Source organism: Tarenaya hassleriana, unplaced genomic scaffold (genome assembly GCF_000463585.1).
Source record: "Tarenaya hassleriana unplaced genomic scaffold, ASM46358v1 Cleome24, whole genome shotgun sequence".
Lineage (NCBI taxonomy): Eukaryota > Viridiplantae > Streptophyta > Magnoliopsida > Brassicales > Cleomaceae > Tarenaya > Tarenaya hassleriana.
Window position 1 is genome coordinate 618042 of NW_010965696.1, and position 14113 is coordinate 632154.

Here is a 14113-nt window from a genome sequence, read left to right on the forward strand (position 1 = left end):
ATCAAAGATGGTATATAGCTAATTTTTAATTTAATAGAAAAATCTCTTCTGTAGTTTTTTTTATATATATTTATTTTATTCTTTTCTTTTTTCTTGTCATATATCTTTCCACCATCTTATGTATTGCATTTTTTTTATATAGCTACTATTAATATATATAAACTCTAACCCAAATTTTATTGATTTTGTCATGTGTATATTTTTTTTTATGAAGAACCAAGTGATATTTTGGGCATTTCAAATATTAATATATATTATGAAATATGAGAGAAAAAAAAACCAAATCACATGCCCATGATGACCTTTGTTCATGTCGTGTTTAGTTTATAAGATAAGATTTCTATACACACGATAGCCAATAGCCGAAGGGTTACAATTCTTGACTTGATTATTTCTCGTTAGCTTTAACCTCATGAATTTCATCAAAACAAACGGCATATAATTTTTATTGGAATTGAATCCAATTTTATCCTAAAAAATGATTAAATATAATTTGTTTAAACTTGAATTTAAACGTCAAATGCAATATAAATTTAATGAAACAAACTATGTCTCCCCATTTTTTATTAATACCAAACAAATTACATAAAAAAATTAATGAAAAATTTGAAGGAAAATAAAATTTTATCTAAAAAAGTAAATATTTTTATGAAACTCTTATAATAGAATCCAATTGTTTGGAAATTAATAATAAAATTGAATATAAAAAAATTGTAAAAATCGAATTAGAAATAAGACGAAACCTAAAATATTGTTGGACCCCTCAATAAATACCATTGTACTTTTGGTCCCTCAATATTTAATAGCATCCGAACATGCAAAATGTAAATGTTGGTTTTTTAATTATTCATGATATCAATTTGTAACCAGTTTTTGACACATATATATATATGAACAATGTACGTATATATATATATATATGTATATGCCTATGTATACAAGCATGAGTAATGTAGATGGGTCCCAGTTCCGGCCCCCGGTCTGACCTGTCGGCGTCATTGGACCATTCCATTTCCCAATGAAACGCTGCGTTTTACCTCGCCAGTCGCCTACGGCGACGCGACCAATGCTGTTACGGCTACGCCCGGTCTCGTCCTGTCACTTTACCCCGTGAAACTTTAATTAACCATTTTACCACAGTTAAAAATAAAATTAATTGGACCGCCTCTTACGAAACGACAGCGGTTTAGTGGCGGCTTCGGCTCCGGTGACTTGTATTTATTCGAACACTTTAGAACATTTTATAAAAGAAATTTAAACTTATCACTAAAAAACATCTATTTAAATATCCATAATTTTGTATGACATGTTTGGATGTTCATGGACGGTGGTTTATTTGAGTTTTAAAATGAATATATATTTTTATATATATACGCGCGTGTGTGTGTGTGTTATTGTTGGTTTAAATTAAAGCTTCATTTAAATATATTATTTTGAATTTTATTTAAGGAACAGAGTTTGATTTGCCCATTCTTCAAGGCGGTCGATTGTCTCGTATTCCATTGTTTTCCTGAACAGTTTTTGAATAAATCAAATTATCAAACGAATGGCCTTTTTTTAAAAAACAATACGTTTATTTGTTTAAGCGTATTATTTTAATAAATAATAAATCAAAATTATTTTGATGAATAAATAAAATAAACTATTATTTTAATAAATCAAAATTATAGTTTAAGCGATGACCTCTTTAAATTATAGGGCAATAATTTGATTTCTATTGCAAAATTTAATTTAAAAAAAATTATATAGTGCGCATCATCCATCCATGCACGTATCGTCGTCTCCAAAGAGATTATTTGTTTTTATTCGGAACTAAAATATATTATTATTTAGAAACTATTTTAATTGACCATGTTAGAGTTTACTTTAGGGACATGGACCATCAATTTCATGAATAATTTACGCTTTTATTGGGCATGAGAAACCATGAACCATTATAATTATACTTTCAAATATATGATTATAGATTCATTTTCATATGTACTCCAAAAAATTTATATCATTTACTGTATCAGGCTCATTAAAGCAACCTTTTCACTTGAATTTATTTTAATTTCTTCTAGGATACATCTGAATTTATCGTTGAAAATCTATTTTGATTAATTTCCTCACCCATGAATTAATTTTCTTGTCTGTAATTAATGTGATGTGTGCGTTTTCCGAGGTATTAACTTCGTCTCCGATTTTTTTTTTTTTTTGAGTTTATAGGAAATTTTTGCATTAAATTCGCAACGGTAACATGCATTTATTAACATTTCTCAGAAAACTAGTAAATAAAATAGTAAGTACCAAGCGTACGAGTCACAGTAGCAGGGTCTTGTTTTCGGGATCTCGGTTTTATCATTACCACTGTATTCATTTAATTTTGTTAATTTAAATTTCCTTATAGTTTTAATTTTACCTAAAAATATTTTATTCATTTTCAATTATTTTATAGTTAATTAATCTGATTTTATAAAATAATATATAATCAATTTTTAAATTTAAATTGGTTGAAATTTTCTTATTTTTTAGCTTCGTATTTATAAAACGCACCATGAATGTGGAAAAAAAAGAGACTGCGTTTCTTTGAAAATTTTTAGAGTTAGCACGGGTATGACTTTATTTTTAGTTTAAGTTGCTAAAAACAATTTCTTGTATATCATTATTGGAACCTTAAAATTTTTAAAGCATAAAATTCATATAATAACTGAAATATGGTTTATTTATTTTGTTTCTATCCATTGGATCCAAATCCAATTATTAATCCCTTTGGAAAGGTAGAAGAAGATCGAACTCCAATGACAAGATCGGTCGGTAACTTAAGAGTGTTAGGTCAAATGGATCAAACACTTTGTTCGGATGCGAATCTTTTTTTCACGCTTTCTTCAAACTTCAAATTTTTTTGTGGTCTTTAAAATAATTTTCCATATCGGAACACCCTTTTTTCTTTTATATATTCAAATATAAATGTTTTTATAAAATGTAAACTCATGCTCATAAAAATTTAAATTGGGTTTTAGCGACAAATGAAATGACCAAATAAAACTTTAAGATATTTGGAATATCAATAAAAGGGGGTCTGAGGGGATATATATATATCGTGAAGTTGTGGGAGTGGAAGTGGGGTCCAACAGATTGCAGCATCGAGCTTCTACTTGCCGCAACTGTCTATTCTCTTCCCCATGAGATCCAAAAAAAAAAAAAAATATATATATATATATATATAGAAAACATATCCAAGAATAATAATTCTCCAAATCCAAATCATAAATATATTTACAAAGTGCTTGTGGATCTGCCTGCGTGCGCTCGGGCACATGTGCATGCATGCAAGCCTGTTACAATGGTCTTATTTTTGGTCTGTCAAGAGATGGAACCCACCGCCATATATACACATATATATATATATATATATATAAAAAGCTGCTGACAACATATGACATTTAATTGCACCATGTGAATGTCGTCAATTCAGAAGAAATAAATTTATTATTCACATTACAGCCGAAAACAAAAATAACAATTTTGTTTCCAATATACTTGATATTATCTTTCAAAGACAAAATACTAGTGGAAAAATGCAATTTATGTAATAAAAAAATAATTAAATGGAAATGGGATCACTATAAGAACACACTTACTCAGTAGTAGACTAGTAGTAGTGGGCAATTAATTCCCAGCCTTTCTGATGGATGTCTTCCTCCTCTGCCACAAAGTTTTGTCAAGGATTAAGACCACATAATCTGAGGAAGACATCCATAACACATCAACACATGCATGATGGCTGTTTTAACTTCTTCAATCACAAATATGTCAAAAGTCTAATACCAACTTGTAAGATATTGGTAATGCCTATTAACCCAGATATCGATTTTGTGCGTGTCTGCGCACAGGCGAATATATTGAAAATCCGAAACATCATATCGAAGTCTTGCTCGGTTCCTCCTCATGATTGACCATGTACCGCAATTAACAAGCAGAGCAACTTACAGATACTGTGCATCAGGATCTGAGATTTCCTCTATCAATGCTGCAAGCTTTTCCTCAATTTGCTTTGAGGCCTTTCCCCATAAGAAAACCACCAGCAGCATACACATGGCCTTTCCTGCAATTTATGGGAGAAGAGGAAGAACGAAGCAAGGGATTTCAGCTATACCTTGAAGGGCTTATCCCATTCCTCCGAGGGTTTTCTTCTCAAGTGGCAACAGCCAGGAGCTGCAACTGAGAGAGTTCCAGGTCGTGGCATATAGCTACCACAAATTCCATATTTGTTGATATTGATAACAGAACAATTTTTCAATAGAGTCAATATAATAAATACACTGAAATGAATGTGCTTCTACTTGGTAATGCCTCGCTGCTTCACAATTGAACTGTGGGTAACACAACAATATTGCTTCACAGTTGAACTGAGAAACAAAAAGAAAAGAGGCAGGGGCATAGATCCGTACATGAAACTAATAGAGAGGAGACCTTGAACAGTTTCTCTTCCCTGTAAACATTACTAAGCCAAGTCTCAAGAGACAGTTCGCCCATAGCATAAAGATGCAAGATAGAGGTTCTTCCCCCATTTTTCCTGCACAACAAAGTAAACGATGCGTAAGACGGGGCAACTAAATTCAGAAGGTGGGTCAAGAAAATTTTCAAGATTTTCAAGACCGGGAAAGATCAATCTTTTTTATGAGGGAGAGGGAGTTGTATTATCACCTTAACATGTGTGCTGGGGAACTGGGAGGTGCGTAACGTCTCTTGTGTTTCATCAACCAGTCTACGCCTTGGAATGCTAAGGATAAGAGCAGCTTGATCAGTGGTTGCTGCGGTTGAGGTGATACGAAACCCACTGTCCCAACGCTTGTGGATACCCTCACTTGGATACAGAAAATCAAGCTCCACAACCTACGGATATTAAGGGAAAAAAATATATGGAAAGAATTGAATTCGATTACATCACATACAAGGAGAATATCGATAAAGTAAAGGCTCATAAAAAGTCCAAAAAGTAGAAGGAATCCATCCATCGAAAGAGTATATAAGTGTAACTCCATTACATGGAGGAAGGAAATCAAGTGAAACAAATGTTTTACCTGTTCACTGTAACCTGCATTGCGGGACATCACAACACCCCATCGACTTCCTGCTGTGGCCATTGAGGTCACATGGAAGCCTTCCCTCCATTTCTTGTTTATCCACTTAAAAGGGAATGAATCACTTACTTTGTAAGACTGTTGAGTAAACTGTGTACCTTCAAAAGAGAAATTTGATCCACAAAAGACAGCCGTTAGTATAAAATTTACAGTGATCGCAAAAATGTCATTTGCCAAACCGTTTTACTCAGGGTTCTCAGCAAAGATCCCCAAATTTGCAGCCTATTTACATAGACTAACAAAAACAGTAGTTTCATTATTCCATGGTAAAAATGGGAGAGGACATGCACATATACCTTTTGACATGACCACTAACGAGCTCCCATTGTTGGCACCAGCAATAGAACTTATATAGTAGTTCTTCTCCCATTGTTCCATTATCCATTCCTGCCAGGTACAGCATATGATTTCGTTTCTTTTTTAAGACCATTTTGACAGGCACAAACACAAGGACTAGAAACAGAAAATAATGGAATTACCTTGTGCAAGAAGACAGGAGACAGTTCGTAAACTTGGCTCGTGAAGCCAGTTCCGGCATCCATTATAAGGGCCCAAAGATTAGAACATGATGCCACACAACTTATCAACAAACCATCCGCAATACCTCTTTCAATATGCTGTGCCAACCTTATATCAGCCACATTATAATGGTACCTAGCACACAATAAAATTATCAGCGAACCAAAAGCCTGTGACCAAGTAAATTATCGGTAATATAATCACACTATGAATCAAATTTTTTAAACTTTCCAGTGAAGTGGCCGATAGATGATTACATTAAGAGTAAAATCGTGAACACATAATTAGGCAACCATGAATCTTACCTCTGCTTCATTGGCTGCCTAGCATTGTAAATTGATATCCATTGTGTGGCAGGAACTCCCAAACGGACTTTTTTCCTAGGCACTTCTTCTTCTTCTTCTCCAATGCTTAACCTACCTCGTTTCTGTCCAACTTGAAAAATGATCTAGCAAAGAAACAAGACATCAAACAACAAATCCAAGATGAACTTTCCAGAGAAAAAAAAGGACAAAAGAGGTACATCGTGTAACAATCACCTTTTGAGCACCTTCTGTATTTATAGGCCTTATGGCCGGATTCGGCCCTAAAAGATCTTGAAACAAAGAGATTAACTTGGCATAGTTGGGCTCCTCATCAAATTTCATGTTCACCACAATCTCAAGAAATTGCTTGAAAGGAGGAGGGCAGAAACAGCAAAGCATATCAGGAGATGTTGCCATCTTCTTTTTGCAGACTAGGAATGACTTGTTATCTCCCTGAGATCGAGAAGGGATTAGCTGAGAACGAAATGTGCTAAACCAAATGACACTACAAAGAAAAGAAAGAGGTTTACAAGGTATTACAGCACTCGCACCTGATATCCTTGCCATGGCAATCTGCCTCTGTGAAGGAAGATGAGCGTGTAAGCCAGGGATTCAAGATCATCCCTTCTACTTGCAGTTCTTCCCAAATGAGCATGTGCACTTGCATATCGAACTGTCCCCCTACAGATATTAAACCGAGAAAATTCACGAGGAAATCGAGAGAATATCAAAATACTGAACTTGAAAATTACAAACAAATCTCACCTGAACATATCAGGACGTTGATCATATTCAACATGCTGCCCACTTCCACTCTCTCTCCACTTTGTTGCTGAAACATTGGATCAGACAATGAGAAAGGGAGACAAATAGCTAATCAGAATTATCGAGAGAACGAACTCAACAAACCTAATCCCAGATCAACAAGGAATAGCTTCTTCTCTTGAGGCGAAGAAGGCTGGCCCAGTAAAAAGTTTTCGGGTTTAACATCTCCGTGCACATAACTGAAACAAGAAGCAACTCACAACATGTTATCCTAGTCAGGTGAAACGCAAAAAGAAGAACCGCCAGGTGGCGGAGATTGACAAAAAAAAGATAACAGTAAACTTTGGGCAACCAAATGGTATGCAGAAACAAAAAATTAAGTACATACCCTTTCGCGTGCATCTTCTCAAGGATGGATAGTGATTCAACTGCAATGCAGGCTACCATTTCTGAGGACATTCTGCTTAGTAAAAAGGTAAAAAGTACATTAGGAATATCATATTTCTAGTTTCTACAATCCATGGATTTTGGAAGTCATGTTACGACTGCCTAACTTTTTTTATAGAGATGAAGATACTACTTTAATAGTTCACGCCGCAAACTAAAAAAGAAACCATTTAAATTATGGATATCCATAATGGAAATACATGATTCACAACATAAGGAACCGAGAGCTTTGCGATACTGAAGAATGAAAACTCACGCTTGTCCCGAAGAATTCCATATATCCCATAAGCTTGGACCAAGCATGTCCATAACCTGGACCGAGAAGGCCAACAAATCAGTGATATGACAAAAACAAGGATAGAAACATGAGATCCAAACTTTTACCATAACATAGTAGTCTCCTTGTCTCCCTTTGTAATGCACTCTAGGGACTCCATGGCTACCACCAAGGGTGCTGTTCACCACAAAACAAACAATGATATCTCTTAAGCAAAACAAATATAACTAGGGTAAAAGAATCCCAAAACCAACATAGATAGAAAGACAAGTGAAGGAGACACCTACTTGTACACCTGCCATTCATGTGGAGGACCGTAGTTGCAACCTTTGCTGCTTCGATGCTCAAACTTTAGTGCTACCTGGTACAAGCAAGAAGAAATAACATAAATTGGAAACCGAGTTACCCAAAAACAACTGATACAATGCCAAGATGGACCGAAGTAATTCGACCTCCATTATTCCTGCTCCTGCGCTGCGTTCATTCCCACCACCAATACGGCGGCCAACAAATACTTGTCCGAAACCACCTTTCCCCAACTTCCTGTCAACCTTATATAGAGGTGATCCGCCAACTTGGACCTGATAAAAGACAAACAAATTAACATTAGTGACAAGTACGTGTGCTAAATTATCCCGATTAGGAATCCTAATTGGATTGAGATTCCTAATTGGAATAGGAACTAGTTTTGCGATAATACATGCTTCAAAGTACATCCAAATATTTCAACAAAAAAGACAACGTACATAACCAAAGATACATGACAAAACACTTCACAATATAGCAAATCATGGTCCAAAACCACCGGACACAAAACAATTAGTCAAAACTAGATGACAAACTATATAAGATAACTAAACCCATGACTAGCACCAAAGAAGAACAGATGCATCTACGAGAGTATCATCCAATCCCAGGAAGAATTCAAGACATTAAAAGATAAAAATCGATACCCTCTCTGGGAAAGGCGCCGTATTCCCTTCTTCTTCCTGCGCAGCCGCCTTATTCGACCCACCGCTATCGTTACCGATTGCCATGGCTTTCTTATCTTCTTCACCGAGTCGACAGTTGCCCTTCTTCCTATCGATGTCGCTCTCCTTCGACACAAACTTTCTTGCCCTTCTTCCTATCGATGTCGCTCTCCTTCGACACAATGATCACCGGGTTCTCCTGAACGATCCCCTTGTCTTCTTGCTTCAGCCTCCTTGCCGCCAATCTTGTCCTCGGCCTCTCCGCCGTCTCAGTAACTCCTAGGACGACCGCACCACGTCCTCTGCCGCAATTCCGCTTCTGTTTCCTCTCCGCCGGTGGTTGTTCCAGCTTATTGTGAGCTAAAGCAGCCGCAGCACGACCACGGCGGACTCCACGGCGAAGCTCCGGCATAGCTCAAACCCCATGCAATCAAGACGAAGACGGGACGCGAAGAGACCGATCATTATAGTCCTCAAACGACGATCATCAGGCTCGTGACGAATTTGAAACTTAGGGTATGGAATCACGGAAAAGATAGAACTTGCTGTTTCGCGATGACAAAATCGAATTTGGGGATTAGGGTTCGGCAGAGAAGGAAAAAGTAGCGAAGAAAAACCGAGGATCTTCAGACTGGAGAGAGAATGAGAGAGAGAGAGGAGATAGAAAAGGCGATGGTAAGTGCCACGTCAGCTATCTGAAATGGAGAAATCAGTCCCTCAAGAAACGGTTGTCATCTTGGGCGACTGGTGAAAATTGTGGCGACGTTTCATTTCATATCGGCTCTCGAATAAATAGAAATATACTGTGAGATGAGATTGGTACATTTCAAAGATGGTCTCCATTTTATTAATTTACTTCTTATTCATGTATATTTTAATTTCATTATTTTTTATATTTAAAAGTTTTATTTTGTGGAAAATATATTCCAATTTAAAATATTTATGGTATTATTGTATACCATCTGGTTTAGTTTGGTGTAACCGAATCGAGATTTCCAGTTTTATGCACTGTTTATTTAGAATAGTATCATCTAACGATTCGTTCTAAGAATATTAACAGAACCAAAATGTTCACTCTTATGTATTATTCATCGTTAATTAAAAAACTATTACCCAACCTAAATGTGCAATGTTATCATACACTATCTATATCATAATATCATTCATTAATCCATTTTAAAAAAACGGGGTGTAAATTAGGCCGATCTTTTGTTCAATTTTTTCGAGTCTAATAAATCAAGTCGAAACCCGTCCCTATAAAAGTCGGGCTCGGATCGGATCGGGTCATCCCGTTTAATACATATAAAAAAAAATCAGATTTTATATGTTTTAAACTCATTTTTTCCACAAAAAATAAAATCGAACTTTTGGATCGGTCGAAGCCTGTCGGACTTAGCTCGAAAAAACTCAAGCCCGATTTAGGTCCGGTCCGAAAATTGCTATATTTTTAAACTAAAAACCTTTTATTTTTCGGGTGAGTTCAGGTCGGGATTCGGAATTCGACCCCCTTTTTGACATCCCAAAAAACGCTAACGTGAAAATAGGTATGTCAACAACAAAACCGCCAGCATTTATCTGCCAATGTTCTTTTAATTTATAGAACACGTATTTTCTCATCTTTTATATTTGGATCAAATTTTCATATGAAAACCTATATATTTTATCACACACTCATATATAGTTTCCTTTTGTAAGTGCATAATGTCGCAAAAAGCTTGATACAAATAACATTTTAGTGAGACCTAAGCAGGACCACCACCACCACCATTGACGGTGCGAATTCCAAAACTAAACGACAAATTCATAGACACATAAAACACCAATACAAATATATATATATATATGCTTATTACGTTAATTCAAATGATAATATTAAAAGGAAATTACAATATTATTAATCAAAAGAGATTTACTAATAGTTAGTAATGCAAGACATAACAACTGTACTCGACAGTGGCGTCACCGGTCTTGAAATCGAGCCACTTGGTCCGAGCCTCGACGTAACCTCGGGCGAACCGGAAAAGACCGCTCCCTCCGACCACGGGCATCTCTCGAACCTCGGACATGGCCGTGTTCCGACCAAGTATCGTTATCGTACTTCCGTTGTACTTTCCCGTCGTGAACGCAAAGTTCATCGCCATCAGAAACCCTAATCCCTGCTGCGACGCCGCTGCATACATCCCCTGTGCTCGGCCCACTATCTGCATAACAAATATATGAACTTGTTGTAAATTCTTTAATCACATACATTAATTTGTACTGTCAAAGTTGATATATTTTTATAGAAAAAAGTTTGCACATTTATTTAATTTTTTAACCATTGAATGTATTTTTACTGGATTTTCCCCTTGTAGAGTAAAAGAGTGAGAAATACGTGTGGATTATAAAACTTACCGTGGAGTTGAGGGGCTGGTCCGAAGTGAGGGGATTGTCGATCATGTTGATGGATCCGAAGAAGGTGGTGTTCAAAACAGGTGGTCGGATCATGACGGAGGTAGGGTTCCGACCACTGAGGATGTCGTGCCAATACACTCTGAAATGGGTCAGTTTCTCTTTCTTGTTCAGGCCGAGGAGTTTCCGATCTACCGTTCTCGCGAAATCTCCGGCGGCTGAGACGCCGGAGACGGCGACGGCGATGGCGACGGCGAGTACGGTGAAGAAGGTGAGGAGGAGCTTACCCATTTTCTCTGTATTATTGTTTTTCTTTCTTTGGTCGGTTCATTGATGGAATCTTATGTTATATAAGCAGTATGGGACATTGTTCTAGAAAAAAGTTTTTTTTTTTTTTTTTTGTTGGAATATTTTAATTTTGTTGGGTGTATTAGTTTGAAATATTGAGTTTGAGGATTGGTTGGGGGTATTGACTTAAAAAGTTTGGGTAAAAATTATATATTTTTTTTATGTACCGTTGTGGTTGCGTCATGAAATCGTATGAATTACGGTTTTAGCCGTATCGAGAAATTCGATAATTCGATTCAATGGACATGATTGTTTTAACTGTTTTTTTTTTAATTAGAATTTCGTTTTGATTTGATTACATCGAATTTTCCAATTTCCTTTTTTATTGGAAAAAATATTAGTTTGTAAATAATTTTTGTATGTTGATTCGATTTTTAAAATTATTTTATATTTGATATGAATTTATGCAAGTCGGTTTTCAAAACATTATATCCATTTTTTTGCAATAAAATTTGATATAAATATAATTATGCATTATTGATTTAGATTCGATTTGCACAAAAAGCATATGTAGGAGAGGGAGACAGCTTTGGCATTTTCTTCTTGGTGATTTCCAACGTCATTTCCTCCTTTCTGGTCGTTTCGTTTTGTTTTTAAATATTTTGGTATTTGAATTTTTTAAAATATTTCTAAAATTCTCAAAAAGAGAAAATTAAATTTTCTTGTTCACCTACCCACAACGTGGCGGCAAGTAATTGGTTGACATGAAAATATTTGGCTTGTTTAACCTTCATAATTTCAAATCTAAAATCTACCGACGATAAAATCCTATATTTTTTTAAACTGTCCACATATTTCAAATTTTGTAACAAAGTGGTTACACTTATATCTTACTGTATATAGTCATATAAGATATCAATAGGTATTCAAATTTAAAAATAATAATTATTATAAAGTTTAAATTTATTTATAATTTTAAAATCAAATTGAGTTTTTATTTGGTAAAAGAAGGAGTTTTCAGTTTTTTTTTTTAACAAAATTAATAAATTTAAATATTTTTTGGAATTTTACCATTTGTTTTTACAATGACGGTCCGGTCGTAGGAACATAGACCTGACTTTTCAACCCCAGTTTTTGGGGCGTGCCTGATGACTTTGTTCAAAAGACTTGAGAAAAAAGCCCATCAAAATGGTACGACAATTGGGCCCCGTCTTCCACTTACCACGTACGTGGGCCCATCCGTTAAAGCTTCACCGTCAATGTTAGGAAAATAAAATTATTTGCTTAATTATGATAAATCACGTGGGTTTCCACATGATTTAATTTTCTGTATTTGGTTGTGTTGTGTTGTGTCCATTTATTCTTGTTGCAGATTTTTTTTTAAAAAAAAATATATACTTATATATTATTTAATTAAAAATATTTATTTTTTTAAAAAAAATATTATTTTTATTGATAAATTCAATTTTATAAAAATTAGATATAATCGATTTCATATCAAATTTAATTTGCATAATTTTAGTTTATTTATTTTTCGTTGATAAATTTGTTTTTACCGATGAATTTATTTTTCATTCCTCGTAATTAAAATGTCAATGGTAATATTTTATGAGTACATGGAAAATTATATTTTATACTAATAAAAAGCATCATATTCCTGGGGACCATGCATACAAAAAGAAGGATTCTGTCTGTCCAAAATTCAGGCTACCATTTTTTAAGAATACAATAATGAATTGGAAAACGAATAATATATAAATTGTATTCAATTTTTGAATATATTTCAAATTCGGTAAAATTAAATCTAAAAAATCTCAAAAATTGAATAACGATAATTATTAGTTTAAATAATTCGGATAAAATCTGAATGGATGTAAAATCCAAGTGAAAAAGAAATTTAAATTATCCAAAAATAAAATTCAAAATTCAAAATAATTGAACGAACAACCAAAAACAATATAAATAATGTGTTCTGTTTTTGAATTATTGAAAATTTGGATTGGGCTTTTGAGCTTTGAAAATATCATGTTAAATGCGCCCAACTCTTTGGGCCCAATGGGCACAAAAAGCTTATCCTCAAGACTCTTCTTGTTCAGAACGTCGCCGTTTTAGCCACGGATTCTACACGTAAATGGCGAACAGAACAGCGAAACCCTTTCGTCCGGTGGAATTCAATTTCGCGGTTCTCCGTCCCCGGGACAAGGATTCAGCAGAAGCTGGAATCTTGTCTGAATGATCTGATCGATTCCCGTTAACTTGTTTCTGTTCATCTCTTGGGTCTTTAATTTTCTTGATTGTCATGGAGAACCCAGAACCAGATGAGCCACTGAAGAAGAAGCCACACCATTTTGACTCAGTTTCTCCGACCGCCATGGCTCGGAACTCATCTCCTTCTCATGCCAGCCCCAAAAGTGTGAGGAAACTCATCTCCCCCCCCCTCCTTCTACTGTCTTTACTCGTCGCGTTCTTGATGGAATTTTTCTCGCTTGAGGCACGCGGGAGAGTAGCAGTTGCGGGCCTGTCGATTTGCGGGTTATTCTTGAGTTATTTGGGATTATGTTCCTTGGTTGTTGGAAAATTCAGGGTCTTAATTGAATAATTCGACAGGAGCGTTAGCATTTATGAATGAGTTGGACTCGTTTTCCATTAGGAGCTTCCATCGAAGCTTTCCGTCTTGTAAATAGTTTCGAAAATATATTTATTGAAGCCTTTTCGGCGGAAACATTTGGTCAATACCCTTGATTGGATTCGCCCCTCCGAGCGATTCAGTATGATTTTTTACTTGGACTTGGGAATTTTGCATACCTACATTGTGTGAAATGCGTGTGGCTTTGTCATTGTTGTCATAGAATGTTGAAAAATTGCACGACCCATCTTCGAGTTTGATGTTTGTGTCTTCTTGTTTTATCTCCTTTCTTTCCGTTGTTGATCTATGTCTATGGAGATACATTGAAAGATCTTTTTTCATCTTTTTCAGGTTGATGCCACAGTTCTGCAGTTCCAGAATCAAAAACTGGTTCAGCA

The 14113-nt window shown here is 35.3% G+C and overlaps 3 protein-coding genes across 4 annotated transcripts in view; 1 reads left to right on the plus strand and 2 right to left on the minus strand.

Moving 5' to 3' along the window:
- Positions 1–4233: 4233 nt before the first annotated feature.
- On the minus strand, positions 4234–9171 carry LOC104815654 (casein kinase 1-like protein HD16). The gene is made up of 17 exons (XM_010544142.1): positions 8547–9171; positions 8393–8500; positions 7892–8020; positions 7727–7800; positions 7547–7616; positions 7419–7474; positions 7104–7175; positions 6860–6954; positions 6716–6782; positions 6502–6631; positions 6185–6403; positions 5951–6093; positions 5606–5780; positions 5423–5513; positions 5067–5224; positions 4690–4878; positions 4234–4558 (listed from the first exon to the last, which is right to left on the minus strand). Exons 1-17 carry the CDS (start codon positions 8820–8822, stop codon positions 4499–4501), a joined length of 2112 nt encoding a protein of 703 aa, XP_010542444.1. The 5' UTR covers positions 8823–9171; the 3' UTR covers positions 4234–4498.
- A 1045-nt stretch (positions 9172–10216) lies between these two features.
- LOC104815655 (dirigent protein 20-like) lies at positions 10217–11133 on the minus strand. The gene is made up of 2 exons (XM_010544143.2): positions 10805–11133; positions 10217–10611 (listed from the first exon to the last, which is right to left on the minus strand). Exons 1-2 carry the CDS (start codon positions 11090–11092, stop codon positions 10330–10332), a joined length of 570 nt encoding a protein of 189 aa, XP_010542445.1. The 5' UTR covers positions 11093–11133; the 3' UTR covers positions 10217–10329.
- Positions 11134–13225: 2092 nt separating this feature from the next.
- Positions 13226–14113, plus strand: part of LOC104815657 (E3 ubiquitin-protein ligase BRE1-like 2) — a 7411-nt gene continuing 6523 nt past the window's right edge. For both annotated transcript variants that reach the window (XM_010544145.1, XM_010544146.1), the window contains exons 1-2: positions 13226–13502; positions 14067–14105. In XM_010544145.1, coding sequence (XP_010542447.1) covers positions 13389–13502; positions 14067–14105 — 153 coding nt within the window. In that variant the 5' untranslated portion in view covers positions 13226–13388. The remainder of the gene's footprint in view (positions 13503–14066; positions 14106–14113) is intronic.